The sequence below is a fragment of the Phascolarctos cinereus genome, unplaced genomic scaffold (genome assembly GCF_003287225.1).
Source record: "Phascolarctos cinereus isolate Bilbo 61053 unplaced genomic scaffold, phaCin_HiC Scaffold_5;HRSCAF=322, whole genome shotgun sequence".
NCBI lineage: Eukaryota > Metazoa > Chordata > Mammalia > Diprotodontia > Phascolarctidae > Phascolarctos > Phascolarctos cinereus.
The window spans coordinates 419,239,168-419,266,072 of NW_027555958.1; the positions used below are offsets into that span (position 1 = coordinate 419,239,168).

A 26,905-nucleotide genomic window follows, 5' to 3' on the forward strand; every position below is an offset into this window, starting at 1 on the left:
AAATACTAGGGCGTGTCAGTGGGGCTTCTCTCAATAAACCCCACTCCTTCAGTACTGTCACAGATGCAGCGAGGATCCATAGAATAGGTGACTGTGAAGGCTCCATAAAAGGTTTCTGTTTTCAGAAAATGTGTTTCTAGTTTAGGCATTTCCCAAGTTGGATAAGTGAGACTGAAATTCCAGCTCAGTTGTTAAGTCTAGTGCACCTGGAAAATGACTTTCAGCTGATTTTGCCTCATTTCACAATAAAGCTAATTATTTTTTCAGAAAGGCAAGGTAGAGACTTGAACTGAGTTATGAATCTAAAGGCAGAATGAACTGTACTAATCTGCTAAACGTCAAGCTGATCCCAGTTTTAAAAAACAAACTACAACCTAGATTTTTCACTGTATTTGCTTCATACCAAGAAGGCTGTGCTTCCATAGGAATCACTGAAAACTTGTGTTTGTCTTTCAGGTCCAATATTTTTTCAAGATCTTGGAAAATTAACAATATTAAAGATGGAGCAGTGGCAAAGTGGAGCCTTGGAGACAAGAACAAAGCGCACACATAAGTAATGTGTTCATTCATTTATTGTCCATTGTTTTAACCTGACTGAATACAAGATCAACAAGAGCGCTGTACTCCTGGCATTTATTACATGTTAGAACATAGATTTTGCACTTTAGACAACATTTAACACCAGTCTATGGGGTACTGCATTGCTTTTTTTAAAGTTCAAAATAAAGATTTATTTTCAAACAAGTGACTTTGGTTTATTTCATACATTACACTTTTTCTTGCAGAAAAAAATAAAATTGTACAACTGCATAAATATAAAATTCTTCCACCATGAAAATGGTTAAAACATTCATAAAGACACAGCACCAGCATGTGATGCCTCCAGAGAAAGAAAGGAAAAAAAAAAGATAGAAAGAAAATATACAAAGCAAAATAATTAGCCCTATCACCAGCCAAAGTGATAGTTGAACCCAGGTCTCACACACAACTTGAGAAAGTACTGGAGGACAAGGGAAGAAATGTAGAGACAGCATTCAATACAAAGCACAATACAACCCATCATCTTTTTTTTTTCCTTTAGCTTCACTTAAAATTCAAGGGCAGTTTCCCCTCCCCCCTCCCTGGACAGTCCACCCCCCCTCCCTGGAAAAAAAAATTAAAATTAAATAAAGCTAACATCACAGGAAAAGGCTCTATGGAGTGTTGTTAAATATGTTCATAGATGGGCCTTTATCTCTAAAAGAGCAAAGCAAAATTAAATACCATGCCAGTTTTATCCCCATTGAGTATTTACACCTTGGACAGCAAACCTTGCTCACATAAAGTAGAAAATAGATACAATAAAACATGGCTTGAAAAATGACCAGAGTATGCACCTATAGTACTGTACACTAAATAAAATACACAAGGCAGCAATACTTAGGGGCCAGAAACACTGCTTACTACAAGTCAGTTATGGAATCATAATTTACAGTAAAAATGGGCACGTCCCAAGGCTCAATTTTTGTTTTTTTATTTTGTCATTTACAGTAGAATAAATATTTTGTTGCTATTGCTACACTTTAAATTTACATTCTAACCTAGTAAATGCAGAAAGCTAGTGTAAAGCATATAGATTAAGTGTAGGTCCCATACGTATGACAGTTTGTTCAAGACTAGTAGGTTTTTGTTTTTTATAATTTTTTTAAACTTTTTTCAATGGCTAGGGGAGAAGATTGTGCTTGTGATCAGCTGGTCTTTATTTCAAATTTTACATCAAAGCGTCCCTGAAAACGGTCTTTTTCACTGTAGCCAATATTTTCACCATACGCCTTACACTCCACTCGGATTTCTGTGTCAGTGGTAAGGTTGGTGAACTGCACCGCCAGGAGGGGCTGGAGGTACTTGGGCTGCAGGAGTTTACCATAGTACGGGTAATATTGCAGTGGAAAACCAGAAAAGCCACCCAAGCCAAAGTATTCCATGTTTCCAACTTTCTCCTTATCATCGTCTCTCTAAAAAAAAAAAAAAAGAAATTATTTTAATTGTTGGCATGATAAACAGTTCCTGCCACCTACACCATTGCTCTACCTCCATTTTACATCCTTCTGAAAATCTTAGCTCACTTAACCACCAGATGGTAACATCATTCTCATTTTGCAAATGTGGAAACTGAGCCGAGGCAGATTTCCCTCTTGCTCAAGCCCACATAACTTACCTGTGACAAAGTTAGGCCAAAATCCAGCACTTTTAAATCCCATTCAAGTTTCTGTACCACATTTCAACCTTAATTTTTTTTTTTAACAACAGCTATTCTCCAAAGTTTAGATAGTGTATGAGTGTGTATGATGACTACTAAGAAGGTGCTCTAAAATGTTCTTTGTGCTCCATGCACTTGGAATCTTCCCATACGTAACTCATCTGTGCTCTTGTGTCTTCCCATAATCCATAGCCCATTTATGGATATGGCAGAACTGGAGTAATGTTTTTCTTCCTCTGCCATTAACTGGTGCTTCCACTTTGCTGCTGCTCTAGAGATATGGGAAGTCTCAGGTGACAATTCATTTAAGTGTCTTTGTTAAATTCAATATAGGTCTGCTTAACTTGATAGCTCCCCTATTCATATAGGCAGTTTTAAGCTTTAGCGGGAGTCGGCACTGGAAGACACTGTATTGACACATGTAGCTAGCTGCCTCCAGGTCTTCCCTACTGTTGTGCAAAACACATGAACCAGTAATCCTTAAATAACCTCAGTGAGTCACCCCTCCCAAGTGTTAGAAAGGCATCATAGAAAGTGCCATGAGAGGAACTAACAGTTATCCCTTTTGGCAGTCTCTGGGGGTAGTTAAATGAATATTATCAGCTGCTTTGCCTCTTGTTAGACAGTCATCACCAGTCAAAGCTGAGGGACTCTCATGCTACTGACATCTGTGATTTCCCTATCAAAGCATCACCATCTAAGAGGCAGTATATCAGGAAAATGACAGCTCCCCTATGTAACAGTTCAGGCAAATGATGATACGGAATGTCTGAAGGAAATTTGGGGAACCATTAAGGTTTATTTTAGAGTTCTGCCTTTGGAAACCAGAAGGAATATGAGTTCACCACACTGAGCTTTAAACAAATGAAGTATCAGCAGAATGATTATACTCTTTGAAGGCGATAAGATAAGGCTACCCAGAATCTCCTCCAGCACTGTACACGATGCCCGCAGTCGGCACTTAACAAATGTCCCACTGGTAGATTTTGCTGGATACAAATCTGGAAATCAAGAGCATTCCAGAATCTGGAGCATGCTCCATCATTCAATCCTTGTGTCTTGCAATTGCTATGAACCAGTCTCTGATGTAGATGGGAACAGAACATAGCAAAATGTGGTCTCAAAGGGAGGAAAGGATGACACGTACAAAGGAAAATTCAAAAAGTGCCACTTCTGGGAGTTCTTGGCAGCAGTGGGAATTATCTATACCTTAAACCTCTGACAAAAAGTTGTAAGTAGAAGCCATCTAAATCAAATCAGACATGATGATGATAGCTGGAGTAAGTTGTAAGCTTGTGCCATGATTCCATTTTTCCCATATGACCTTGGTTTTTCTCTTTAATGAGTGCCCCTAACCTAAAAGCAACTGGGATGCAAATGAATGTTTGACACTGAAAATTCTCATACCACCTAAAGACTAAAATAAACCAACAAGTCTATTTGCTTAGGTTCCAAAGCAAAACATCCTTATTCCAACTTGGACATTTTGGGTTTCTTTAAAAGCAAACACTGACATTTTTAAAAGTAAACCCTGATATCTAAAACTTAGAAAATGAGTTGGAAAGGACCTTAGAAGTTATCTATTTCAAATTCTTCCTGATTGTTGATCTCATTTAATTTTCTCCACCCTGTGTGAAGTAGAAAGGATTCTTTCTGTGAGGACATGGACCTTTGGAAAAGGCAGTGACTTGCCCTGAATCACAGAGACAGGCCTAGCCATGTCATTGTTCTAGCTATATCTGCACATCATAAATGCAATTCAATTAGAAACTGGTATAGTAGAAATCAATATTCTATTGATAGAAGTGCATTAGACATTACTTTTAATATAAGACCCTAGTTATTCTTATAAATTATCATTAATATCCCTACTGTTTCCCCAGTAATTCTCCCTTTTTTCTTACCTTGCCAGCACAATGAACAGGAAGGACATATGGGTTATATCGTACCATCAGATCCTTGTCCAGGGAATCATTTTTTGGAGGCTAAAAGTAAAATCCATGTAGGTCAGTAAGGCAGTAGATTAATAAATATTATGAACATACCCATTTTAGTATCAACAAGAGAATCCTATCAGATTGTGTCATCTAAGATGGAAGCACATATTACAATTGGCATGATGAGGTGGCTAAGGAAAATGGTTTTGTTTCTCCTTCCAATACTTGAAAAGGTTCTGACTGTGATTTGCTTAACATGAAATGACAGGCATTTCACAACATTTAAAAATGCTGTAGGAAACCTAGACCTTTTATCTTGTGTCACTTTCAAACCGAAGATGTGTTCATCAGATCATGGAGCTCAGCAGGACCTTAGAGGTCATCCCCCTCATTTTACACATTAGGAACTGACACCCAGTGAGGTCAGATGACTTGCCCAGAAGCCACACAAATAATAAGTAAAAGAAGTAGGGGTCAAGCACCAGGTTTATAGTTTAGAAGACTCAGAGCTATAAGGGACCTTTAAGAGCTTCTAGACATTTTACAGATTTAAAAAACAAAATAACACAACTCTTGAGTTCTAGGGAGGTAAAATGACTCGTCCAAGGTGGGTAGAGCTGGGTTGTTAAGTCCAGATTCTTTGACTCTAAATCCAGCAATTTACTATCTCACTTCAGATTCTATTCTTGTCAAAGATGCACCAGAATCCAGTTGAACAAAAGTGTAAATCCATGAGGCAAAGCTTCTTCCTAATGAGTAGGGCATCAATACGAGAAGATTATATTATTAATGCCTTCTGTCGTAAAAGAAAACTTGAGCATTTGTACAGTTGTCTCTAGAACCTTCTGCCAGCACTGCATTTAATTGTAAAATGCAAAGAACTATGAAGTTACCAGTCTTTTCTCAAAAGGAGCAATAACAAAAAAATCAATAGATTTATATTTAAGTGGCAGAAGGAATGAGAAAATGCAGCAAGGAATCAAATGGAAGTGGGGGGGGGAGGTTGGAAATTATCTAAAAGTAAAAGCCACTGTATTCTCCTACTGGGGGAAATATATATATATACACACACACACACACACACACACACACACACACATATATACATATACATACATACATATAAAATTATCTCAACAAAGCATGCTCCATTGATCTAGCTGTATATGGGTCAATAGGAAATTCTACATCATGGAATCAGGTGATAACTCTCACTGGAATATTTAAATTTCTGGTATATCATCCATCCATTACTAAACAACATTACCATAATTTATTAAAATACTTAATGCTCAAGAAGTGATGATATAGGATGGTAGACTCTGAGGAGCGAATGGAGTTAGTTGTCCCGTTCTCAGCCCTTCCTCTATTTATCCTTCATTACCATCTGGAGTCTTTATTCAATATTCAATTCTTTAGCTGATTTACACTTGTTAAGTATATTCTGATAATTATTGTCTTCCTCTTCTATTGTGCCATATTCTGAGCAAAATATCCTTTGGAGAGGAATAAAAAGGGTGATGCAAGGTCTAGCCAGTTTTGCCTCCAGTGACAGTGATGGTATTTGGATACATGCTCAATAAATTAAATTTCTATAGCTCTTTTTTTTCTTTAAATTATTCACATATCATATGCTTTATAAAAAACTAACCAATGGCATTCAGTAGAAGGCTGAACATTAGAGCCAGATCTCCCCAACAACTGGCTTTTAATGGTCTTCCCTTATCAGAATCAGAAACATCTTCCAATACCATGCTCATGGATACAGATTCAGAAAAGGGAAAAAGCCTCTTGAAGAAGATCTGCTTGAGAAAAATGAATGCTTTTTATTCAGGCTCCAGGAATGTTGCATTCTAATGGAGATGGAAAAGTACTTAGCATATTTATGCTGCCTTGTGAAATGAAAAGTTATTGTAATTCCACCAATGAGTCCAAAGTATTAGGGTTCATTTCTTGTTTCTTGTGCTATTTAATGAGATAATACTTTTTAAGTGCTTACTTAGTGCAGTACCTGGCACACAGTAAGCACTTAATAAATGCTTGCTCCATCCTTCCCTCTCTTCTTCCCCCTTTCTAGGAAGAGTAACCCATTATATACTGCTGTAATTAGTGCCAATGGCACAAGGCAAAGATGTGTGTGTGTGTGTGTGTGTGTGTATGTATGTATGTATGTATGTATGTATGTATGTATGTATGTATGTATGTCCTTCCTTGTATGAACATCCAGGGCTTACCATATATTAGTATTTAGTCTTCATTTTGCAGTGGTATTTCCACTCCAGATAATTCTGGGATTTAGAATCATGAGGAAAATAATCTGATATAATATGAATGACTTTGATGGGACCAAAAAATGATGACAACCCTAGAGAATGATGAGGGTAAACAATAATACCATGGATCTGTAATAATATTATTGATATGTTTCCTCCATCAGTGCAGATCCTTATTTTTCCCATCCTGTGTGACTTTGTCCACATTCTCCCTAAGATCACCCTTGGATGATACAGCCAAGGTGTTAGAAATTTTCTTCTAGGTCTTTTTTCATGATACCAGTAGAGCATTCAAGCTATCCAAGGGAAACAACTATTACCTAAATATAGGCACCCACTTTGAGATTTTAACATTAATGTTTCATATAATTTTTTAAGAGTATAATGTCTCATAAGACTAGTGTTGAAAGGGATATTACTGATAATCCAGTTCAACCTCCTCATTTTAAAAAAGTAAATTGAAGCCCAGAAAACTGTAGTGATTTGCCCAAGGTCACATAGCTAGTTAGTGTCAAAGATGGTCCTAGAACTCTGGTTTCTCGGTTGTCAGTCAAATGCTGATTGTACCATACCACAGTATTTGCCAGTCAGAAGACTGAACAAAATTCCATTTAGGGGAAAAACAGGAGCACAGGGCTTAGTTTAAAAATCATTTCACCATTGGAAAATTAACTAACTTTGGAAAACTACAGTAATGGCTCTTCCTTAGGTATTACCAGGAAGATAGGGATGCTGTTAGTCATTCTAGAGCAAGTGGGCCAGATGCAAGCTTCAAGTGTGACTGTTCTGACAGCATAGATAATCCTTCACACCCATTGGATGTTCATCCTTCCTATTAGATAGGTTATCTACAAAAATAGGCTCCCCTTGGTGTCTACGTTTGCTTCAGCCTTTAGAAGATCACTTGCCTTAGGTTTGAAGGCCAGAACTCGGTTGAGTTTTATGATGATGCAAGGTTTGCCACTTGAATAGCCAAAGGTTTCATCCAGTAATCCAGAGCAGTTCCCCAACCACTCCCGCCTGAATCTGCAGACTCTCTTCTTCCCTTGTTCATTGTTAAACTCTCCTCGATCTTTGTAATCACTTGGCACATCTAAAACACAAATGTAAACAAAGGGCCAATAATCTCCCCCAGCAGCATCAGAAGAAAGGAGAAAGCTGATTCAGCCAATTCTACTACGATAGGAATATTTCAGATTTATCCTACCAGAGTATCACATCATAAACCTAGTATATCATCAATTCATAGCTGAATCATGAATCTCTTCTCTAATGTGTGTTAATTTAAATACAGCTGGATAATTCACTGTCCTGCAAGACAATCCATTTTTTTGGATAGCTCTAATTATTTGGGAGTGCTTCCTCAAAATGAGCCAAGAATCTCTTTCGCTGTAACTTCCATCCATTGCTCCTACATCTGACTTCTGGGGCCAATCAAAACAAACCCAATCCCTTTTCTATATAATGACCAAAGATTTGAAGAGAGGAGCCACATCCTGAATACATCTTCATTTCTCCAGATTAAATATCTCTAATTCCCTTAACTGATCATTCTGGTTTTGAGTCACCTCACTAACCTCTTTCTGGACTCACTCTAACTTGCTGACATGCCTTCTATGACATGGACCCCAGAACTGAGTACAATATTCCAGAAATGGTTTGCTTTGGTCAGACTATAGTGGGACTGCCATTTAGACACTACTTAAATTGTATCTATATCAGCCCACCAAAAACTTTCCCTTCATAAGTAACAAAATGATTTTGCCAGGCTATGGTGGAGCATATATTTCAAGCCATCAGCTTGATGTTGTCTGCCTAGGACAGAGAATGATTTATCTTGTTTTTCTATCAATGGTTTTTCTCTTGTTTTAAATAATGGACTATCCAACTATTTATACATAAAGCTGAACATGAGATGCATGGTTTGCCCAGGCCAATAATTGTCTGTCTTAAAAACAGGGATCATTATAACTAATTAGGATTGAAATCAGGTGGCTGAATGAAATATGTCAGACTAAGAACATGTTGGTAAATAGGAACAGAATCCCCTGAATGTGTGTTCTTCACTGACATTGTAGACAGTGTAAAAGAGAAAGTCATTTGGTTGTGCCTTTTCACCAAATGCTCTCTGTGCCACTACTTTTTTGGGGGATCCACTACAGCTTTGCAATCAATCCTCACGTGAGAAATGACAATTTGCTACTTTTAGGCTATAGTTAGGGCCCAGCAAGGGACACAAAGCTTTAGAAAAGACAACTGAACATAGAATTTGAAGCTCAATGAAAAATGATTCTGTAAGTTAAGGCAAATATTATTCATAAATAAAGCAGATGTTTGCCAAACATGAGCTTTCACTATTGTCTTAAATGCCAAACTCTATTATCATAGATATTTAGGAACTATAAGGAACCTTAAAGGCCATTTAAGCTAAACCCTTCAATTTGCAAGAAGGGAAACATAAACAGCCGTTAAATAACTTGTCCAAGGTCACAGCATCATTGAGTGGATGAGCTGGAACCACAATTCCCAGTCAATTGGTCATTTCACTATACCACACCACTTTCATTTTATCCACTAAGAAATGACTTTAGACTTTAAAAAGTCTTTCAACTATTACAATTTAACAGATCTGATTGACAGCCCATTTATAGAAGTTCAAAAAATTCTTTCCTTTTATGTGATCATACTATATTTCTCATCTAATAAATCCTATAAATCAAAATTAGTCCTCACTGATGTGACTAGAAATATGAGTGCTAGGCATATGTGATAGGTGTTCAGTTTTAAGAGTGAGAGTATCTTGGGTGGGTCTGAGGAATAGCAGATTGGGAAATGTATACTCAAAATGGCTCAACATATTTTTCACAAATAGTTTAAATAGTTTATCCCAGTGGTCATAAGGATCTCTATGTCAGTCATTAAGTCAACAAACAGAAGGGAGAAAATGAATCATAAACCAACCTAAAAATGTAAGTTACTTACCACCACAGTCCTCAAATTCTAGTTCATCCTTCTGGGCTGCTTCTGTATATTTCTCCAGGAATCGATTAAGGCTCACAACATATGCATTAAAGGTCTGGGTCTCACTTGTCCGAAAGGAAATTTCAGTCTTTTGGATCTGAGGGACCTGTGTCAATCCTAGACATATGAAGGAAGGTTAGAAAAAAAACACAAACAACAAAAGCTATGAGTAGAGAGGTAATGATGAACTTAAGTCAAAAATATACTCTCTTTACCAGAACATTTTATTTTGATTAAATCATTCCTATAATCCCACCTTTTCTATGAGACCTGATCAAGCTAGCCCCAAATGTGCTCCTTCTTGCCTCGGAATGTCTATAATGCTTACTATGTGATCTTGTCTTTGGGGCTTAGTATAGCTGGCCTTGAATCATTAGCAGTGTGTTTGTGTGTGTGTGTGTGTGTGTGTGTGTGTGTGTGTGTGTGTGTGTGTGTGTGTGTGTATGTGTGTGTGTGTGTGGAGAGAGAGAGAAAGAGAGAGGAGAGAGAAAGAGAGAGAGAGAGAGAGAGAGAGAGAGAGAGAGAGAGAGAGAGAAGAGAGAGAGAGAGAGAGAGAGAGAGAAGTTGGGGGAAGGGAGAAAGAGGCAGGGGGAAGGGAGAAAGAGAAGGAGTCCCTAGTAAGACTGTAGGCCCCCTGAGGACAGAAATCATATCATACCTTTGTATGCTCCACAGTCCCAAGAACACGTAGATGTTCAATGGATGTTTGTGGACCAATACTTGATGAAGTTCAAAAACAATCTCCTTTTAGGTTGTAAGCAGGAGTATTGATCACATATTTACACTAATGCCCTCCAACTAAGATAAAAAGATTCAAGGAGATAAATACGTATAGCAATGTCTCAGAGAAGAAAAATGACATTTATTCTTAATTCATCAGGCTCCACTGAGCATAGAATTCCGTCCCCAGGCTTATTTTCTCAAGAACTTTGTAATGGCATAGTTACAAGAGATTAAGTATCCATAGTGTTATGTTATCCATAAGTGTTATGGAACTGGACATTTGGAGAGAGAATAGAATACACTTCATGCTTTTTGGAAGGATGTTATCTAAGTAACAGTATGCATGGGTCAATAATTCTGGAAATCAGAAACAACTAAGTTCTAATTGTACTTTTCATATTGTCACCATTTTGTTCCTTGTTGTCCTGTATGAAATGCATCATCACCAAATATTTACTAAGGCTCTTACCCTCCAGAGATGTAGAATCTAAGGCTAAAAATACTGCTATAGCTATAAAGGTTATCGAAAAGGTTATTTCTTCTGAATATAGATAATGGATAAATCCATTTTGCTAGATGTCAGCTATAGATAGAGACTAGGTTAAGGTTTTAAAAAAGAATTAAAATATTAAGAACAATTAGGATAATGGGAGGAATAAATTAGAGGACAGAGAATGGGAGTACATCATATTTCCACTTGGAAGAAGGGGGATGAGTTAGATAAATGAAAAAGTCTTACTTGAGAAGAGAAGGGATGGACTGATGAATGGGTGAATCAAGGAAGTGAGATATTTTAGGGCTTTTTGTAAGGTTGCCAAAGATAGCAATTGTCTATAATGTTGAGAAAGGCCAGAGGATTGTGCTGGACATAGGGAATCCAGTGACAATGAATTTACAATAGTTCATGAAAAAGATATATAAAAGTGGACATAGAAATAGATGATAATGATACTGACTTAAGATCTTTTGGATAATATCCCCCTGGGATAGAGAATCTGCACATCAAAGTGAGCCAATGAACAATAAATCCTCAGGATCCTCAGTGAAGAATAGGCAGGCAATAAAATAGGCACATCAGAAAGCTTGCATCTTTTTAAGAAGTATGTTTCCATATAAAACTTGGTGGTGAGGGACTGGAGCAAGACTAACTGTGTGTTAAGTATTATATGCAAACAGATCCATATCAGAGGAGTGGAACTGGTCTAGCCTGGGATTTAAGAAGCTGTGGAAAGTAGTAAAGAATCTAATTTAGTAGAGCAGATATCAATGAAACTAGAGAAATACAGTCCAAATGAGTCGCAGTGCATATGAAATTATCATGCGAGGAGACACTTCAAAGTAGTGCTCTTCCACAGCTTTTTAGCAGTATAATAGACAAGCACCAAACATGGTAAAATTTATAAATAAGATAGTTTGCAAGTGTAGAAAGTCTCACTGTCAAATAAAGAGGAGCCAGTGTTAAAAAGCCTCAGGGACAGTTGTAGTAATCATTAATGATGAAGTCACTATGGTTGGGAAACAGGCTTTCTGCTTTCTGATCATTTTTTTTAGGGATACTAATTCCAAAATGACAGAGAAAGACAAACTAAGTAACCTAGAAAAGGTGGGTTAAAATAGTCTTCTCCTAACCAAGATAAGGAGGATAATGCATTAAGGAATAAGTACATGAGTCCCAATCACACATGATCCCAACCTCTTCCCAAGGCATATGCCTTCTAGATCCTATGACGTGGCTGCCAAATGTGACTTTCCCCATATAATCATTTGAAAACAAAGAAAAACAAAACAAAAATTACTTACCTAGAAAAGTTTTAGAGATGTTCCACATTATGTTTCAAGAACTTAAGATGTCTAATAAGCTCATTAATTAGCTCATTAGTTCCCAAATAGTATATTCTGCTAAGTGACCCAAAACAGAACTCATCAGTGCCAGGCACGCTTATTGCAAGTGCTGGCCTTTTACCTACCATGATATCTAAGATAGTCACATCTTGCAAGCGTCTGAGACTGATAAGTATCACAACCTCATGGAACATGATCAGGAGTAATTGGACATACAACTAGTTCAATGTCACATCAGTCTGGCATACCAAGAACCACCACTGCTAGATCTTAATGAGATGAGAGCTCTTACCCCTGAAAACCCACGGAGGTAAGAACACAAGGCACTACTGTGCTGCAGACAAGTTCCACAAAATGGCTCTGTCTGTACTAGAGGATGTCAAGGGCCCTCCCAGTCCTCGCTCTGTGATCCCATGGCTGAACTGGGTGTGATACTATATGAACAAGACTACTTTGAATGTTAAACTCGTACCACAAACTTCTAACCCAAAGAGCCTCTGTTTCTAGCAATGAAAACTATTTCTATACATCCCTGAGGTCCCATAAGCACTAGTTCTGGTTTGTATTATAGTATGCAGAGGGAGGGAGGAAAATTAAGGAATCTACTTAATGATCCGCCAAGTGACCAAGGCCTGCTTGGGACCCATCTGGTGTCTGCTCTCTTCTTCATTCCCTTACCTCATGTTTCTGGATTGTCTCCTGTCCTATTTCTACTACTACCTATGATCATTCAGCAGTCTTTTTCTCCCTACCGAGAAAAGTCTAAGAATTCCCCTTTCTGGCAGTCAGTGAAAGTGACTTAACACCCATCTGTTCTCCCTTACCTATTCAGCACTTAAGTAGGGTGTCTTAGCTAGGGGATATGTGCTTTATGCAATCATTCTGAACAACGAAGAAAATACCACTTCTCAAAGGAGATTTCTCAAAAGTATCAAATGTCTGTGATTAGATAAGCTACATGTTTGTGTGACGGACATTTGAGAGTTGGGGGGGTGGCAGGTGTTGCTTTGAGGGAAGGGATTAATATGTATGATACCCACATATCAAAGTTCTTTTAGTATTCATGAAACACATTTGGATTCCATAATTGGCCTTCCATGGAGGTTTAGATAAAATCGTGATTGCTTTATTGCAAGACAAATTTTGCATGTAATTAAGAAAAGTAGAATTCTGTCTTCTCCCAAGCTGCCCCTACCCCATTCCTCTTTTCTACCCCCTTTCAGAATCAGAGATCCTCTGACCATTTCCAACTGTTACCTTCTCATTCATCAAACCAAAGGAAAGGAAAGAAGAATGGGATTACTTGGCAATTTTTAGCTGTATTCTTTTGGTGTACACACACACACACACACACACACACACTCTTGAACTGCAACACCTTTCAGGAGCCACACAATTGTCAATTTCCCTCTGGGGAAGGGAGGTGTGTGTAGTATTGTGGTTTTCATTAATGGTTCTTTTCAAATTCGATTGGATACCTCTGGTCTGGCTCTCTCCTTACTGCTCACCCCTTAAAGTTGTTACTTATAACCTTGGACAAGGATGAGCTTCGTTTCCAAGGGTCCCTCCCAGCAGCCAAAGATAACAGAACACCCAATCAGAGGTTTGTGGCTTCAAGTTATATTCCAGGAAGTGGCTTAATCTTTTCTCTCTTGAAATCCCTTTGAACCTGAATTCAAATTGGTCATAGTAGGCTACATACAACTTAACTGATTTAACAGTTTTGTCTTTAAACATGTGGAAGAGTGAGAGAATCCTCAACTCCTCAAACCTGTTTCTGGGAATCCCTTGGTTTTTTTCAAATCTTAGTTTGAAAACTAGTCATCTGTATGAAGCCTTTCCTGGTCTCCTCAACCTTCTCTCCCCCATAATGTTATCTTATATCTGTTTTGTAAATACTAATATATAGCTGTTGTCTCCTTGGGTAAAATGTAAGCTCTTTGGGGGAAGGATCTTGAGAATCATTTCACTATTATCTTTACTTAATAAATGTTTGTTGATTGAGAGGAATTGAGACCTTTGGAATTGTAAACATAATACTGAGTTTCCAGTGAATAAATCAATTGTCCACAATACATTAAACACTTAATAAAATGTCTGTGAGCGTAATTGGTAGAAACTAGCAATTCCCTCCAGGAGAGGGAGGGCATGTAATAAGAAGAGAGAAATAACAGGGAACAAAGAACAAAAGGTCAGAAAGAAGAAAAGAAAAAAAAAACACACCACATTGTCACCCGTACTTTTGTTTGTGAGGGCTAGGAAGTTATAAAGAAAAAAAGGGAGGGGGGAGAAAGAAGGTTTCTTAGGTCAGAAAAGATATCTTTTGTTTCTAGTTAGCCTTCCTTATACAGTAGCAATCTTGCAATTGTTGGGATTATTGTATGAGTATCATGCATATCATTCTATACTGTCCTTTTTACAAAAAATGACACAATTTCATTCCAGAACACAGCTACCTATGCACTTAACATATCACCAAATATTTCTGTGGACATCAGTTTCCATAGAGCCTTCTAGAAGTATGCTAATATAAATAAAAATGGTACAGAAGGCAACCAATTTCTGATACAGTAAAAGCAATAAGTTTATAAGAACAGCATTGTAATGTTATCTGACCACATATAAACTATATATGTGTAAGGTCTTTGCTAACCATTGTAGTCATTTCCTGTTAGACCTTTGCTTCCAGTTGTATTAATTCTCAACAGAGTTACAGAACTTTGGTCTTTTGGCATGGAATCTTACTGAAATTCCAGGGTTTGGATCTGTTTATCACAGTTCACATAGGGAACATACATGCCATAAAGCAACCAGAATACCTGCCTAGGATTTTATGGAAGTTATCTGAAGAATTGAAGAAAAGTCGTACCCACCCTGTCTGGAGCCTGTTCAGGGGTTTGACTGGCCTAAGTGGGAGGAAGTTCTTCCTCATAGGTCACTTAAATCACTCACACTATAGGGGAAGTTCTTTTTTCCTCAGGCAATTATGCTGACCACTTGTTACTGGATATTTTTCCTTCCAGGAGATTTGTGACAAGCACTTTGATTTTCTGACACAAATTATCTGGCTACTTTATATAATTTATTAGGAAAATGGTCTGAGGGATTTTGCATAGTGCCATAAATGCTATCTAGGTGCTACAAGCAGCAAGCTTTAAGATCCTGTATGCTTGATTTAATAAAGATGATTTAATTTAAAAAAAAAAGAGTACGATTTTATAAAAAAAAAAAGCAGCAGCCTAATATTTTTAGCAATAGATTTTGCTCAACACCAGATTGAAGAGCAAAACCTACAAGAAAAAAAACAAATAGAAAACAATTTTTTCAATACAGAATGGATTCATTTACTAAGCAAATAATACCTTGAAATAAGACTCCATATTGATAAAAAAGAAATGTGATGTGGCTCATCCAAGCATTTAGGTAGGTAAAGGGATACTTCTCCAGCCTGAAGACCCAGGATGACTCTCATCTCTCCTTCCTCCCTCCCATTTCCCTTTATCTATTGGCTAATCTATAGTCAGGCAGAAGCATATATATGATAAAAGTATTTTTGATGGACAGAATAAGAAGGGATGAAGAGGTATTGGTGGTGGGGGTGTCTTCCATTTTTATTTATTATTATTAGCACTGTTGAAATACTGTCTGGCTTTCCTATTTGCTCATATAATATGATCTTGGAAAGCAAGTTTTGTCTGTCGATCCCAAAACATTTTAGATGCTCCACTAAGAAAGAGAGGCCAGTATTTTACCTCAATTTTCAGAAACCAAGGTAGCTTTTTCTGCTGCTGACTCCAGCAGCAAAAGTGAAGGTTCAAGGCCAGAGAGGACAGGAGTCTAGCAGGTTAAGAACTCAGACTTCCTATGAAGATCATCAGTCAGGGAACTTCCTAAAAGAATTAGTGCTAACAGCCCTTGCTCTTCCTCAGCCACAAAATGTGTGAATGGGACAACATACATTGGCTGGAGATGATCAAATTGCCAAATTCCAAATCAATAGATTCTGATTGGAGGAGACAAACAGCTCAATGAGATTTCAAGACTAAAAAGAAGGCAAAATCATAAGAAAACTGTTGGTCATTTTTAACTTCCCTTTTGAAACCTACGAGAAGGAGAAGAGAAGTCAAAATGAAGGTCTTCTTGCTCATCAGTGGTTTGGCAATCCAAAATGTTAATGGGAAGGCCTCTTAAACTGCTGTCCTGGGTATTTTGTGGGCTGAAGTTTAGCAACATATTGAGATTTAAACCACAATATAGCATGAGTATTCACTAAGCCCTGTGTAGAGAGGTTTCAATTGTAAAAACTTTGTCAAATTAATACATTTTAAAAGAAGAAATATTTCACAATCAAAAGGGAAGAATTTAAATAAATTTAGAATGCTGGTACCATTACAGTCTACTAATCTCCAGGCATCCTGAGTTTCTCCTCCCTAACTCTGGTTACAAGCACAGAGTATGGTAGAATTTTGACCCTTTTAAAGTGTGCTGTATTAGGCACTCTGTATTCAATACACACACACACACACACACGTGCTAGGAAGGAAAAGGAGAATGTGTTCTTGCTTGTTACCTGCTTACCAGGAAGCATATAAGCTCGGAATCTCCCCTGCATCTACCATGACATACAGTGACCTGTCTTTTCAGTCCACTGTGGTTACATGAGCTTAGTGAGCCAATCAGTATCTCTGAGGAAGCCAGGCTTTTCCATTATACTGTTTCACTGGCACATGAGTGAGCAGAGAACCATTTAAAGACAGAGAGACTGCTTTTACTCCCCACTCTAATAACTCTAGCCCATCTAATATCACTGTCTCTTTCAAATTCAATTTTCTAGTAAGATGAGTCAATGCAAGATAACTTCCTTTATAATTACATTTAGTGATTTCAAAAGTGAAATCAAAAGCACCCAGTAACCTGATACACAATATTCAAGTTACAAATGCCCAGGAAATCTGTAAGAGATAATTTTTAAAACATAAAGAGTGTCAGGAAAATCAGATTCGTTTTTTTCCAAAAAAAATCTAGCTGAATGACAACATCCCCAGTAATCTTTTATAAAGAACAGAGTACTTACAGGAATATAGACAATAACCAAAGATGAAATGCTGCTGGAGGAGAGAAAGAAAAGGGTAGAATGGCCTAACCTGTGTCAGTAGGTAAGGCTGGATGCAGCTTGCTTTGGAGAATGTCCTATTAGGGATCTAGGAGTACCCTCAGCATTTCAGTCTGGTCCTTTATCTCTCATTAAAACCTAAGGAAGTCAGCTCTGCTGAAAGCTCCACAGTAATTAAACTGGGAAGGAAAGATTGCATGTGTAGCATTCCACATTTTAAAATCCTTCTCTTTCTTCAACTATGTTACCACCTCCCTCAAGACCTTTCCCTTGATGCTCTTTCCTACCCACCCATTACTGAAAGTGATGCCTCCTCTCCAGATTTTGATTATTTTGTATGAACCCTCTTTTTTTGCCCCATCAACTACAGCTTGATTTATTATATTTATTGGGGCATACCATATCACCTCCCTTTCACATCCCCTGCCTATATAGCACAAGCTCCTTCAGGGCAAAAACAGTACTTTTTCCCCCATTTTTGTATTTCCAGCACCTGATACAGAATCTTACAAATAGTAGGCACTTAATAAGTGTTTAGTTCGTTGAATTTATTATTTCATAGTCCTGAGTTGCAATTTTCCTCATAAAGACTTAGGATTATTTAAGTCATTTTCGTCCCCTTTTCAGTTTTATTTTATCACCCAATCCATCCCCTGAGGTGTGTAGCAATAGCATTTCAGCTGGGCAAGCAGCTATAGATTCACTGACCCATATAAGCCAGAACTGCACCAGACAACTGCTGTTATTTAATTAGGATTTCACCTAAATAAATCAAATTATAAAATGTTCCAAAGTACAAAATGCAGTAATAAATATATCAAACAAGGCTAAGGCTAATACCGTTATTAATCCCCTCCAAATCATTTTTATTTCAAATACCTAAAATTTACATAATACTTTATAATTTTAAAACTGCTTTTTCTCACAAGTCATTGCAATCGATCATCACAAGGGCTTTGTGAGGTAAGATGTAGAAGGTGTTTTATCCAAGGCTCAAGGGTAAGACATACAGCTAGCAAGTGTTAGCCTTAGAACTAAAACCTGGATAATTAATTCTTTGTAGCTTTTAGCATCCAGGGTTCTTTCCAATGCATCATAGTGATTCTCCTCTAATAATACTGTAACTGCAAATAGAATGATTACCTTTCTCTCGCTCATTCCAATTTATACCACGTTTATGGAACAGCTAATGCCATTGGGAAGCCAAAGTTCTTTGAGGGAGCCTGAATGGCATAGTGGAATTTCAATGGACTTGGGAGTCAGAAAATCTGGATTCAAGCCTCATCTCTACTATTCGTGACCCTGGGTAATTGACCCTGAAATAACTGAAAATTACTTCACTCTGCTTCAGGCCTCAGTTTTCTCAACTGTAAAAGTAGGGGCTTCACTCATCTCTAAGGTCTCTTTTACCTCTAATATTTTTTTTTTTGGTCGACCTGAAAGCTGCAGAAGGCAGTGTCTAGTGTGGGAAGGTGTCACATCACTGAATGATGACCTCTTCTGGTTGATCCAGCAGTACCATTTCTTGACAGTAAGAACTTTTGTCCAGTGTGATCTCCCTTAACAGAAATCCATCATCATTTTAAAATGTTTATTGTGGTTTTTAGAAGCATGACATTATATTATATTGTAATAGTGTAAAGAACTGCATAGGTATACTTTAAAAAGGTAGGTGGGCCAAGAGTGAAGGGGAAGGAAAGGAGGTGCTAAAAGAAATTAAGAAGCTGGTGGACAGACTAGAGAAAGGGGAGGGTTTCTGGGAAGCCCTTTTCCTCTGACTCAGCCCAAAGGACAGGAATGCATATTTCCATGATGAGCCATTATCATTCCTTTAGAGAAGTGAGGCTTTGTCAGGTCAGTCACTCTGCCTCAGGGACACTAAATTTAGGTGCTAAGACCCTGTCTTTTGGAAAGGGGCCGGAGGAGTAATTTGGAAGAGACAGAGAGCTTGGTGTGTAAGTTATGGCCAAGATCACTGGTCCACAGACACAATGAATCTTGTTACAGTTACCAAAATTGTGACTTTTTTTCTGCCAAATTTCTGCCAAAAGGAATATCAAGGTAAATTTATATACTTTGGAAGAAATTCAAAAGAGCTTATGTATCCAAGAGTCATTGTAAAAAAATCAAGATAGTAAAGAAAAAAAAAGTTCAGTTTTGTGGTGAATTTCGGCTCATTCTACAGCAAAGAATTAAATAGTACTACTGAGCTAAAATTCTTGACCAAGTTTAACTTCACGTATAGGAATTGTTAAATGGTTTCATTACTGAATAATGGTTTACTGAATGATGGTGGGGAGGGAAATAAAAGGGTCACATAAATGAAATGTTATTAACACCACAAATCATCATCATCATCATCATTATCACAACCTGAAATTACTAACAGTAAATGCCACAAAATATATGGTGTATTTTTTTGTCATGGAGTTCATGTGGTATAAGTCTCTGTTGTATGATACACTGCAGAATATCAAAATGTTTGTCTTATATTTTATATATACTTCTCTTTGTATGTATCAGAAGGCTGTCACAATTGCATAAGTCAACATGTCTCATCCATAGTGTTTTCTTCCCCATCTCAATCTCTTGATTCAAAGTTAGCCCCACTGGCAAATGGCTTGGTTTTTTTTTTTATCTTATTAATCTTAAAAATCACTGGAATTAAATCATCTCAAAAGTCTGCTCTGAGCAGTCCAATAGTGTTTGCCACCTGCAAAAATATTAAACTGTTTCTCAAAGGGAATGTTAAGATTTTGTCTCTCCATCTTTCACAAGGAAGAGGACTTTGATTTTGCAGATTTTCTTCTGTGAGCTTTTTTGACCTGTATAGGACCTTAAAGATCTTTTGACAGATGAGGAAACTAAGGCATAGAGTTATTAAATACCAGGACTGAGGTCACACCTCGAGTATGTGAGCAGGCACTTGAACCCAGGTCTCCTGATTAACAATCCAGACTTCTTTCCACTATACCAAGCTGTTTTCACATCCAAGAACCAGCCAATGCGACAGGACTGCGGCATGCAGTACGGCATTTGATCTAAGCTACTCAGTGCCATGCAGACACCCTCAAGACTGTCACCTAAATACCACTGTTATTAAAAGTGCCTGAACCAAGTTCCAGAAAAAGGAGAGAGGGGACAACTCATTACTGTGTCACTGTAAGGCAGCTTCAAGGTCATTTGTAATGTGGGAAAGCAACAATTACAAGACTGCTCCTCCTCTCCTTTCTCCAGAGTCCCTCCCATGAAGATTTTTAGCAAGAGCTGGGTAAAATTAAAATCTGCGGCTCTAACGCTAATTGATCACCTCGTTCCAAAAGCACAGGCAGTGAGGTTTATACATATAAGCTTACAGCCAAAGGCATTTAACAACTACTCTGGATATATGCTGTGGATATGGCATTATCAAAATGGTGGGGAGTTGGGGGGAACAGGGAAGGGGAAATAGCAGGTAAGAGTGGACAGAGGCCAGAAACTGCTTGGCATTTTGTAGGACGCTCACCCCTTCTACCCAGGATGTTCAAGTGTCAAAGGAGTATAGTTAATTAAATTCTAGCACACTAAGATATAGAGAATTTCAACATTCAATAAATAAATAGCCTCAATAGACCAAAGCCTGGAAAGAGAGGTTAAAGTCAAAGGTTCAAGGTCAAAAAGCAAATCAGAAACAAAAAGGAGATCTGAAGCCACAAACCCTAGCTCCCAGCCATTGTGGTAACTAATCTTCAAGTAATATACTTGCTCTTTTAGCCTTCAACATTTATTTCCAGGTTTGAAAGTGAAATATTAAAACTATTTATTAAATTATGATGAAAGTAGCTGGAGGTGATTTCCTCCATCTATGTACTACAGTGATAGGATGTCTCTATCTTGGGGAGTTAGACACTGCAGTGCAAAGCTGATGAAGCTTTTCTCTTCCCCTTTCCAGAGGTCATTAAAAATTATAGGACTTAAAAAAAAATAGTTAACTCCGCCATACTAGAAAACTGAGCGTGGTTGTGTTTGTTTTACCTGGTGGTGCTACTCGATCCTGATATTTAGGTTGGAATTCACTGATGGTGAGCAGCATCACTTGGATGGTCCCAATGAATATGCCAGCTAGGCACCCATAGAATATTAGGTAGAAGAGGAGGATCTTAACTGCAAAAGAACAGACAGAAACACAAACGCTTTGATGCAGTCACATGTCTCAGAATGCAAGTCTGATCACCAGCTGATGAATGGACTTCCTCATCGCCCTTCCACCCCTCTCCCCCTGAGGCTCCTGTGCCAAGACAGCAAAGAAAAGAACAAACCTTCTCAACTCATTCTAATGAGAGTGTGGAGGGCAACATGTTAAGGGGGTGGGACCATTCTGACTGGGGAAGCCAGGCAGTTGATCATAATACCATGTCTATGTGTGAATTTGTAGGAGACACTCAGACAGGACCCAACTCATCTTTGTTCTTTGGCAATTCAACCATTTAATGCCTTAAATAAGAAATGTCTCTCTTTAAAAGTGGCTACAATAAAAACCCAATGTCAGAGCAATGTCCTTTAAGTGTGATGACAAATCTCCCAGAACACACTTCAGTTTTCTCATAGGAGGGGTTGGACTAAATAACCTCCAAGATCTCTTCCTCTTCTATACCTGCAATCCTATGTTTTAACTCTCCTTGTTTATTAAATATGTATCTACTATTCCTTCATGCTAAAATGCTACATTTGAGAATCCCAGTTTCCCTAAAATTAAACACTGCTTCACCTTCTAGGACAGGGGTTCTTTGCCTTTTTTTTTTATATCATGGACCCAAAGACACAGAATGATGTTTTTAAATAGATAAAATATGTAGGAATACAAAGGAAGCCTATTATGTAGAAATATATATGTATGTGTATATATACATATACACACAATACAAACATACAAGTATATTTATATATAAATATATAACCACATATTTTATATATTTGTGTTATATATGCATATATGAATATGTATATATGCACATGCATATCCCTATACCTATATATAAAACAAGTTCATAGGCTACCAGGGAGTTATAAAGCAAGAATATAGAAAGACCCAAGAAAGCTCAATTTAAGCTTCTTCAAATATTACCTGCCCTTGATCTGTGTTACCCAATAGGTGTAATGTCCTTGTGTTCAAAGGGCCACAATAAAGGAGAGAGGGACATCCATAGTGAAAGCAGCCATTCCATTTTATTTAACTGTCCAGTTAATAATAATAATCTTGTTCTTAAAAGAGCAAGAAATGGCTTCAGCATTTTTCACCTTCCGTTTTTCTCAGCAGTTAAATAGTATGGAGGTCAAAATAGCTGCAGAGGCAAAACTGAAGTACATTGACTGGAATGAGGCTATCAGTTACTGGTTTACAAGGATTATCTCCACTGATTAACTGCATAGTAACATGCTGTACTAGGCATCGCCAGGCAGTCTGCAGTAAGGCAAAGAAAGCCCATGCCAAAAGACTCCACGCTAACAGGGAAGTAGTAATAAGTGAGAAAACAAGGGAGACACAAGATGAAGGAAGGAATCAGCAATAGGGTGTCAGCAGAAGTTCTACGTGACTTCCATTAGTTGTGAGTGTTCCATTAGTTCTTTCCAAGGACAAAAATCTCAGCTGAATCTCAGGAAACAAAAATATGATTAGAAGGCAAGAGTAAATGATCACTTCTGTATTTGTTTTTAAAAGCTGGCTTTCTGTGGGCAAGAAACAGCACAGAAAAGTAATTTTAAATTGCTTCTGAATCCAAAAGGGGGTAGTGAAGAAGAAAAAGATGAATTCCACTCTAGCACTCTAAGGGTTAAGTCCAGTATTCTGTATCCAAGCAGCAGTAGGCAAATGGTAGTAAGATGACGTCAAGAGAGATTTGGAAAATTTTTCCAGGGAATGCTCCTAGGAGGTACAAGGAGAGTCAGCGTAGCCAATCCTAACAAGATGTCTCTCTTTGCCTTTGATTTTTTTCCCCCTCTCCTTACTTACCCCTTTTAGCTCACCTCAACATAAAATTTTTAGGTGAGTCCCACTTACCTTTCCCTAATATCCAGGGCGCAATATTATTCATTTAGTGGGATACAGATACCTAATGGTAATGAACTGCCAACAAGATACATAATCCTTCTAGGCTGAACACCCCATTCAGTCACGTTATAAGTAAAGCAATTTACCTCAAGAACAAACAGCTCTTTCACATAAAGTTGACTGGATACCCACAGAGGAATAAGGAATTTTTGTCTTTTAAGGACATATTCTTCAGCAGACTCTCCTGCCTGTCATAAAGGTACTAGATTATAGTCCAGAACTTTGAAAGGAATGTCTTCAGTGAATTAGTCAGGAGGGGGTTGATTCAATACAGGTGGTGGTGGGGGGATCAGACCAGCTGTGGTTTGTAGCAGGAAAAATAACGAACAGAAGCTTTTGGGGAGGAGGGCAGAGTGCCCTTCATAGGCCTTAGGCCATTGGTGATGATAAACTAGCATCTGGCCTCAGCTTAAAAAGAAAAAAAAAACTATCCACCCTGTATCTATTGTTATATGAACAGAAATAAGAAAAGTATATGATGGTTTAAGAGGTCCTTTCCTCTCGGTTTCTGTGATTGAAGCACATGAAAACCTCCTCTATCCATTTTGGTGAAAATCTAGCTACAGGTAAAAATGAGCCAAGGGCATCTTGTCCTCTTCCCAAGGGCATCCGTGTTTATTTAACTAACAGCTTGAAAAGATAGTTTCATCTGTTTAAAGCAAATGCCTATCTTTTTCTCAGCTATCAACAGGGAGAGGGTTAAACTGTCTTTTCTTCTCCTTTCCCCTATTCCAAAAGGAATAGAAAAAATTGCAAATATACATATATATTTTTTCCAGCCCCCCCCATCTAAAACATGGCATTGATACTCAAGAATATACCACCAATTAATGCCATTGATAGATAGGTATGTTTATATCTATCTATGTCAAAGTTTATCTTCTAAAATGATATATTAAAAGCATAAATTTACATAGACATATACAGATGGTGTTTTCTCACTAGGTTGGTTTAAAGAATTAGCCATTCCAAACCATATTACCTTCTAAATCAAATTATTCTAAGCAGAATCATAGAAATGGAATGAGGAAAAATAATATATCAGTGGGAGAGTGAGGACCACCAGAAAGTTACGTCTTGAAAATTCACAGATGTGCCTAGAGGATCTGCAGCATTCCATGCCCATTTTGATATTCCTCAATGGGCAGGTATATGTGCCTGTACTGTCTTACTAGGAAGGCATGAAAACCAGGGAAGGGAGTCACCAGCAAGCAGCGGGGAGAAGGGCCGGTTAATCTGTTGTGTACCTTAGCGGACTCACTCAAGTTACATCTAGTTGCTAGGCAATGGCTCTTTCAGGGAGCTGTTCACCATAGGCTTTCTTGCTTCTTTTCAACCTTACCCTCAGTTTTCTCTGCCAATTATTTGGGTTTTTCCTTACAAAATGAGTAAAGAAGCAGGGCATTATTCTCATTCAGGTAATCTACCTTTTTGTTCACACCAAAAGAAGAAAAGAAAAAGCCAATGCCCCAGAGTCCTACATTTTCCTTTAAACAAGGTTACCCATGTTTCCCTGTGACACCTTGGAACCAGGTTTCACCTTGACTAACCTTGGAGTGTGATGCATTATTAACCCTTTCCTTTCAAACTAAACTCAAGGGAGACCCTACTACTGGCTGCATTCATTTTTTAAATAGTCTCTTCTCTTTTCTTCTATTTCAAAATGTCAGCCAAGCACCTTGTTTTCCTGACTCATTCTGCTGCTTCATCCCACAGATCCTCCCATCTAAAGACACTGCATCAGCTCCTATCAAGGGTTTGGTGGTGGCGGTGATGCTGATGATGTTGGAGAAGGAGGGGGCAGTGATGCAGGAGGGGGGAGTTCCCTCCCTCTCTCTCTCCCTCCTATCTGGGCCGCAGTCACGACTCATAGATTTGACTACAACATGCCCTTCAAAATGACCTTTTTCAAAAAAACATGTCACCCTTTCCATAATGGAAGGAGAAAGAAGCAAGGTGTCTTATTTTCATAGAAAACTGCCTAGTAGACTTAAGCAACAGGCTAGCCATACATTTAGCTGTATTAGATTTAAGGAGGTACTGACATACATATATATAATAAAAATATGATCCTCTACTGTCCTTATGGTTATTCCCTAAACAAGCTTTTCTCCAAAATTTCCCCAAGATGCTAATTCTGTTCGCATCTATTTAATCTTTAGAAAAAACCAGATTTTCTCCATAATCCCATTTCAGAGTCAAGGGTCAAATCAGTATCCTGCCATTGAGAAACCTCTGGGCTGTAAAAGACTAGGGCAAGTCATTGGGGGAAGCCTGTAAAACCATTATGATGAAATACTGCAGTATGGGCTCTCCATACTGACTCTTCTACTCCTCCTTCCCTCTTTCTAGAAGCACATTTCAAGACTGAAGGAAGAAAGATGTTACAATACAGACACTGCATTGGCTCTAATTATCTAATTGGCTCTACCTAATCTCAGTCCTAAACGCCTTTTGGGGAGTGGGGGTGGGGGGAGGGAAGCTGGAGGAAACATTCAGTGCCCTGGGTGCTGGATTATATACACCAGGAAAGCATGCAAGGGCTCCTCGCTACCGTAGTTTGCCGGTTATGATGATGGCCACCAACTCTCCTTGGCTCGCGTGCTCTTTCTCTCCCCCTCCACTTCTCTCTCCCCTTCCTTTGCCTTTTACAAGCGATGACAAGTCAGGGACAGGCAGAATGGCCGTTTCTCGCCGCAGCTGGATCAGCGCCTCAAGCTCACCCAGTTCCACCCACCTTTCCTCCCTCCCCCCCACAAGATGCAGTGCGGGGTTCGCAAGTACTAGCGGGCAGCCGGGGTCCAGAGAGCCACAAGGTCTGCGAGAGGTGGAGGAAGGGACTTGGGGGGGGGGGTACTTACACCAACTGCCACCGGTCCTGCCCAAAAACTCCTTTTTCTCCGAGTTCCAGATGAATTTCTTCCAGCTCCCCTCTTCCTTGGCTTTCCCGCGGGCCATGGTGGCGGGTAGTCAGCAAGCTTCCTCCGCAGGGAGACTGGGGCGTCCCCCCAAGCAGTCCTTTCCTGCTGCCTCTCGGACCTCAGAAGCTGAAGGTGCCGCCGGGTGGTGGCGAGCCCTGGTCCTCTGGCTCCGTCCTCCTCCGCTAGGCTCTCTGCACCCTGGACGGACGGACTGACGGACAGACTGCGCCGCTGCCGATGCGGCTCAGACTGCGAGCGAGAGGTGGAGGTGCTCGGCAGTGCAGAAGCCGAGGCAGAAAGAGGGGAGGAGGGAGAGAGAAAGAGAGGGAGGGAGGGAGAGAGGGAGGGAGGAAAGGAGGGAGGGAGGGCTGGACTCCGGTGCCCGGCAGTTATTGGTGGGCGGATGATAGCTCTCGGTCTCTCTTTGGTTATACACGCGCTCTCGCCCTCTGGGGGTTTGGTACTTAGCAAACAGCCGCTCTTGCGGGTGCCCCCACTGCTTTGGAAACCTGCTCTTTCCCCCACCTCCTCGGACCCCTGCAGAAGTTGGGGCGGGGGGACGATGGGGAGAAAGAAGTACGGTCGCACCGACCGAAGGACAGGTTGGCCAGGAGACTCACGCCCGCCTCATGGAGAGAGATAGGCTCGGGGGGCACCCCCCAACCTTTACTATATACCGCGACACGGTGTCTGAAGGCCCCGCCCACCTTGGGCCGGGCTGGCCAATTGTCAGTCCAAGGTAGGCGGA

The 26,905-nt window shown here is 39.1% G+C and overlaps 2 protein-coding genes across 5 annotated transcripts in view; one reads left to right on the forward strand and one right to left on the reverse strand.

The window, feature by feature from the left end:
• The window catches only part of NME7 (NME/NM23 family member 7), a 177,985-nt gene extending 177,241 nt beyond the window's left edge, over positions 1-744 (forward strand). For all 4 annotated transcript variants that reach the window (XM_078156505.1, XM_078156506.1, XM_020974713.2 and 1 more), the window contains one exon: positions 457-744. In XM_078156505.1, the coding sequence (XP_078012631.1) occupies positions 457-489 (33 nt within the window). In that variant the 3' untranslated portion in view covers positions 490-744. The remainder of the gene's footprint in view (positions 1-456) is intronic.
• Positions 555-26,905, reverse strand: ATP1B1 (ATPase Na+/K+ transporting subunit beta 1). Its single transcript, XM_020974719.2, has 6 exons — positions 26,098-26,905; positions 21,163-21,291; positions 9,432-9,587; positions 7,358-7,542; positions 4,144-4,224; positions 555-1,994 (listed from the first exon to the last, which is right to left on the reverse strand). The coding sequence occupies exons 1-6, from the start codon at positions 26,192-26,194 to the stop codon at positions 1,728-1,730; spliced, it is 915 nt and encodes a 304-aa protein (XP_020830378.1). The 5' UTR covers positions 26,195-26,905; the 3' UTR covers positions 555-1,727.